This window comes from Vigna umbellata, chromosome 10 (assembly GCF_029865625.1).
Source record: "Vigna umbellata cultivar VRB3 chromosome 10, Vumbellata_1.0, whole genome shotgun sequence".
NCBI lineage: Eukaryota > Viridiplantae > Streptophyta > Magnoliopsida > Fabales > Fabaceae > Vigna > Vigna umbellata.
The window spans coordinates 15,544,662-15,550,661 of record NC_142174.1 but is presented as its reverse complement, the minus strand read 5'-3'; the positions used below and the strand labels follow the sequence as shown (position 1 = coordinate 15,550,661).

Here is a 6,000-nt window from a genome sequence, read left to right as displayed (position 1 = left end):
GTTTTATTTATTGTTCCTACAAAACTCTGAATGAGCAATCGCTGTCGGTTCCTACAGAATTCGCATTCAAACAAATCACAAAACGACAAACATTTGAGTAAACCCTTTCTTCCATGTGTCCAAAACTGTGCTGTACTCCGCTTTGCAAATTGCACCATTCCCTTCAACAACTTCATTCAACATACCAACTTCAACGCGCAAAGTTTCACTCCCACAACACAACAAAAACACACTCTCTCTCTCCTCGTATATTTTAGTATAACAGTATTGTATTGTAAGTGTACTCCTATACCAAAATTTCTCTAATCTCCAAGCACGACCCAGACAAAAAAAAAAAACAGGTCTGACATCAGCTTACTCACACAACCTCCTCTTCATTACTACTAATTAATCATACTTAACATCTTGTAATTTTTATTGCCCCGCGACTTTCCCATTTATCACTTCATTTTCTGATGACAAAAGTTACATCTTTGGAAACAACCAAGAGAAGAGCCAACGAGATCGAGGACCTTCTGCAGCTTCTGCTTCTGCCTTTTCCTTCTTCCTGGGGTGCTGCCACCTGCTACACTCTTTCTCTCCCAAAAATCAAACCTTAATTTCTGCGATATTTGTTGGATCCAACTTCAAGAGCCGGCTACCCTTGTCCAATTGGGTCTAATCATTTGAGTTCTTCGGTTAACGTGAATTTCGGTCAGAGACCCAATCATCAGAGCCGGTTGGTGGTGGGTAAGTGAGAAAAAGGAGAATAAAAAGAAAGTTTGTAGGTTGACCGGTAGATAAGAGCAAAGGAGAGTGGAAACCCTAGAGGAAAAAATAAGGAACCCATACAAGAAAAGCGATCAAAAACCGAAACTTTCTCTGTGAGGGTAAATGCCCTTTAGATTTTTTTCCGTCCGAAAAAACCTAGAGCTGTTTTAAGGTTCCCATGCCGGTTGACTTGGACAATGTTTCCACGGCTTCAGGGGAAGCTAGCGTGTCTTCCTCTGGCAATCAGACAGTGCCCCCAAAACCGACGACAAAGAAGAAGCGAAACCTTCCAGGAATGCCAGGTACAGTAAATGATTTCATCAAGCATCACCGTGTTGTGTTGTTTTCTTAATTTTTTTTGTTGGTGGGGTTATTCAGATCCGGATGCTGAGGTGATTGCTCTGTCTCCGAAGACCCTGATGGCGACGAACCGGTTCGTGTGTGAAATATGCAACAAGGGGTTTCAGAGGGACCAGAACCTTCAGCTTCATCGGAGGGGTCACAATCTGCCGTGGAAGCTGAGGCAGAGGTCGAGCAAGGAGGTGAGGAAGAGGGTGTACGTGTGTCCCGAACCGACGTGCGTTCACCACGATCCTTCTAGAGCTTTGGGGGATCTCACGGGGATTAAGAAGCACTTCTGCAGAAAACACGGCGAGAAGAAGTGGAAATGCGACAAGTGCTCCAAGAAATACGCGGTTCAATCCGATTGGAAGGCTCACTCCAAGATTTGCGGTACCCGAGAGTATAAATGCGATTGTGGTACCCTCTTCTCAAGGTCTTAACTCTTTTTGCCTTTCACTCTTTGTCATACTGTTACCAAAGTTTTTATTTGGGGATTTGGGGTTTGTGAAAGTTTTGTTATTTTTGAAGGAGGGATAGCTTCATCACGCATAGGGCTTTTTGTGATGCCTTGGCAGAGGAAAGTGCGAGATCTCAGCCTCAGACTGCTGCAAAGGCTAGTTCCGAGTCGGATTCGAAGGCTGTGACCGGTGATTCGTCGCCTCCCGCAGCTGCGGCTGCGGCTACGCCTCCACCGCCTTCTGCACCGCCAGCTAGTTCTAAGTCAAACAGTGTTGTCGTATCGTCGTCTGTTTTGCAGACACCAAATCCAGGTAGATAATATCCGAATCTGGAAAACATTGAAATCTACTCGGTCGTTTCTTTTGTCGCGTTGGATACGGTTAAAACTAGACCAACACAGCATTTTTGTTGTTTCTGTGAGTGGTGTTTTTCTTTTTTTTCTCTCTCTGTGATCCTGAAGCTTACTGGTTTTTGTCTGCTATCGTCCTTTGTTTTCATCTGCGATTGGGTGTTTGTATATATTCATAACATCAGATTAAGTGAAATGGGATTCGGAGAGCTAATTAAGTAATAAAATTATGTATGTAATTGACTATTGGAAGTATAAAAATAAATTATTGAAAAGGTGTTCTTTGGAACTGTGGGTGTAAACTATGCATTTGTGGACAAAGAAACTCATAAAAGATTCAAAAGCTAAAAGGAGAAAGAAAAGCTTTGTTTTTTGGGGGTGGAAGGGGGAGTGGATTTGAGAAAGGAAACCATTATTTGTTCTTTTCTTTTCAACTTTAACATAAAAGTAAAGACTCAAACTTTACAAGTCTTTGCATCGTTAGTGGCTGCTTCTTCACTCCTTAATTATTATCAATATCATTCTCACTATTAATATTACTACTACTTTTCCCCTGTTTTTATCCCAGAGTTGCCGGAAAATTCCCCACAAGTCATAGAAGAACCGCAGGCCAATCCTGCTGTGAGTGGAAGCTGTAGCGGCACCAGTACCAGTACCAGCACAACTAGCTCAACAAGCAACAGCAATGGTGCTGCTAGCAGCAGTGTCTTTGCAAGCCTGTTTGCTTCATCAACAGCATCCGCAACTGCGAGCCTCCAATCTCAAACACCAGCATTCACTGACCTAATCAGGGCCATGGGGCATCCAGATCATCCAGCAGACCTCTCACGGCCTTCATCTTCGGAGCCCATTTCTCTGTGCCTTGCTACCAATCACGGGTCATCCATTTTTGGAACAGGATTGCAGGAGTGCCGTCAATATGCCCCACCGCCACAGCCAGCCATGTCTGCTACTGCTTTGCTGCAAAAAGCCGCCCAAATGGGTGCAGCTGCTACAAATGCCTCTTTTCTTCGTGGATTAGGCATAGTGTCTTCTGCGTCAACCTCATCAGGTCAGCAAGATAGTTTACAATGGGGTCAGCAGCCAGGGGAACCGGAGGGTGCCTCAGTTCCTGCAGGTCTTGGACTCGGGCTTCCCTGTGACGGCAGCTCTGGACTAAAGGAGTTGATGATGGGGACTCCCTCTGTGTTTGGTCCAAAGCAGACCACCCTTGATTTTCTCGGGCTGGGAATGGCCGCTGGGGGCAACCCCGGTGGAGGCTTATCGGCACTCATCACTTCAATTGGTGGCAGTCTGGATGTTACTGCTGCAGCAGCAGCAGCATCCTTTGGTAATGGAGAATTCCCTGGCAAGGATATTGGGAGGAGTACTTGATATTTTGGGTTCAAGGAGCCAAGAACAATATTTTTCAGGGCGAGAAGTTCTGGTTTGTACAGTTATATGGTGCCTTGTACAATGTGAAGTTGCAGTTCAATTGGGGGAGGATTAGTAAGATGTAGTAATGCTCGTATTGAGCAGTGCCACAAGCAGTGCGCTTAAAGGGTCCTCTGGGATTATCTGATGCATCTAATGTGAGGGGAAAAGAATGTATATTTATTATTATATTAAACAAAAGGCACGGAGAGCCTTCTTTCCATGAGTAATGGCACGAGTTACAATAATATGTTTGCTATGGACCACTGGATCTGATGAATTAAGATGTTGTGCAAAAGGTTGAAATTGATGTTGGGTTGGTGCATATACAAGACTACTACTAGAGATCTTTTTGCTTCTTGGCCATCTACAGTTTTGAATTGATCAAGCTGTGAATTAATTCCGATGTTGGATGAATTGTTTGGTCCATAGCTGTAGCTTGTAGACATAAATCAGGAAACTTTGATGTTTTCTTTTACTGTTAGCAGTAAATGGTTAGTTGAATATTTATCGCGAATATGCATTGTCATTATGTTGTGAAGGAGTGTATTCCATTGAAGTTCAAAATTTTCCCCATGAATCAAATTCCACGTTATTCTTGCTCCTTGGCTGTAATTGCAACTTTTGTCTATTAAAGATTATAATGGCGTCAATTCCCTGGGAATAAAAAGAGGGAAGAAGGTAAAGAAAAGAACTTGCGGATGTAATAAATATCAGCATGAAGAAACCTATGCAGATCCATGTCATCTAGCCCCAGTAAGCTGGTGGCTTTTAAGTTTTACTTTTGGTCAAAGTCATTGAGCTGCATTCATTGACAAAAAAGTACGGCGAACCTTTGTTTCATTTTACCTTGATTTGTCGTTTTCTGTTTTCCTTTTCACCTCTTCATCTGTGCTACCTTTTCTATATTGGTATTTGGGACAAATTAGGAGCAGGCCTGTGGATTTATCCGATTGACAGGTTAAAAAGCGCTTAAGAGAACTTGTAACCACGTAGAGACCAAACATGGTCCTATGATTTGATAATAACAGTGACATGGAGGTTTAGGTCTCATGATCTCTATTCATTAGTCTCCAAGGCTATATCCTGAAAAGCTAGAACAACCACGTTTCCTTCATATTGTAACTGTCATTTGCAGGTATTCAACAGAACAGTAACATGAGATAAGCCGCAGCTAGAGAAAGTTAGGCTCAGGAATTCAAGTAATTGTCTTGTTGCAGCAAACTAGATAGAATAATTGAATGGATTAGTTTTTATCATTGGAGGATCCATCAAATTTTAAGAAATAATTGATGGATTATAAACTATGTAGAAAATTAAGTGAACAAATTTAACGTAATTGTTTTTATTTTTTATTTTTGCAATAGATATGATTAAGGAATTCAATTGGAAATAAAGATAGATAACTACTAAATAATTGTTTTGTCAACTTAATTATGCCACATTTATAAGTTTCAACAAAGAATAATATTTTTTTTATTACAATTTATTTTAACCAATGAATTATATTCTTAAGAATATTATAAAAGTGTTTGTTTCCGGGAAAGAAATAAAGGAATAAGAAGGTTTGAAAAATCAGATATTTGTGTTTAGATTACCAAGACGATTTGAGGGGAAGTGAGCTGATAAATTTGAAGAGATGGAAAAAAGATTATAGTTTGGTTTAGGTTAAAGAAAAAAATGGTGTAACTTGATACGAAAGTCAGTATATATATGATGTGATGAGTGATCTAAATTAGAAATGTTTTATTTTGGAAAAAAATAAATAAAAGATTACAAATTTTCTCATAATCATAAAATTAAATAAAATGTGAGTAGTTGTTGTTTATAAAAAATATTATTCTTAATATTAATATTAATTTTATTATTATTTATTAAAATTAGTATTAATATTTTAATTATTATTAATATATTTATTATTCATTTTATTGCTATTATTATTAATATTATAATCATTATGATTATTAAGTTATATTATTAGTGTTATTATAAAATTATGTTAGTTTTAATGAAATGTTACTTTATATATAAAAAAATTAAGAATTATAGGATTATATTGAAATAAAAAAAGTGAGGTTTATATTCCATTTAAATAGAATCAATTTTTTAACACCACAAAGAATCAATTTCAATCCCTCTTTAAACATTTAGAATTGATTCTTACAGCTTCTCTTTAACATTCACAAATACATCTTCACACACCTACTTAAATAATAACATCCCACGAAACAAAAATATAAATAATGAAAAACTTAATACTTTTTACTTATAGCTTCTATAATAAATTAAATTAAAAAGAAACTCACTAATAGGGTTCTAATATTAATGTATAAATGAGAAACATGATAAGTTAAATGAGATACATAATTCATTAGTAATTAGGGTTAAACAAAATGTAATAAAATATTTATTTTTATTAAAATATAATAAATATTTAAATAAAATATAATAATAAATAAATATAATTTTAATTTTTATATTTTATATTCTGTGAAGTCATTTATTTTAATATCTGGTGATTAATTTATGAAAAACTTTAAATTCAATCAATTAAATAGTAAATTATTTTCATTATATTTTAATTTTTCAAATTGGTGTGCCAAAAAAATTTAGATATTTTTTGTAATTTGTTATTTAAACAGATTTAATTTTATTTTTTTATTTCATAAAATAATTACTTCATAATT

The 6,000-nt window shown here is 36.9% G+C and overlaps 1 protein-coding gene across 1 annotated transcript; it reads left to right on the top strand.

Annotated features, from left to right (window-relative positions):
• Positions 1 to 204: 204 nt before the first annotated feature.
• LOC124824424 (zinc finger protein GAI-ASSOCIATED FACTOR 1-like) lies at positions 205 to 3,916 on the top strand. Its single transcript, XM_047296854.2, has 4 exons — positions 205 to 1,052; positions 1,129 to 1,525; positions 1,621 to 1,862; positions 2,469 to 3,916. Exons 1-4 carry the CDS (start codon positions 929 to 931, stop codon positions 3,272 to 3,274), a joined length of 1,569 nt encoding a protein of 522 aa, XP_047152810.1. The 5' UTR covers positions 205 to 928; the 3' UTR covers positions 3,275 to 3,916.
• Positions 3,917 to 6,000: the final 2,084 nt, after the last annotated feature.

Coding starts and splice junctions, on each gene's coding strand:
- LOC124824424 (XM_047296854.2), top strand. CDS start 929: ATGCCGGTTGACTTGGACAATGTTTCCACGGCTTCAGGGGAAGCTAGC. Junction 1,526..1,620: donor TGTGGTACCCTCTTCTCAAG/GTCTTAACTCTT, acceptor TTATTTTTGAAG/GAGGGATAGCTTCATCACGC. Junction 1,863..2,468: donor TTTGCAGACACCAAATCCAG/GTAGATAATATC, acceptor TTTTTATCCCAG/AGTTGCCGGAAAATTCCCCA.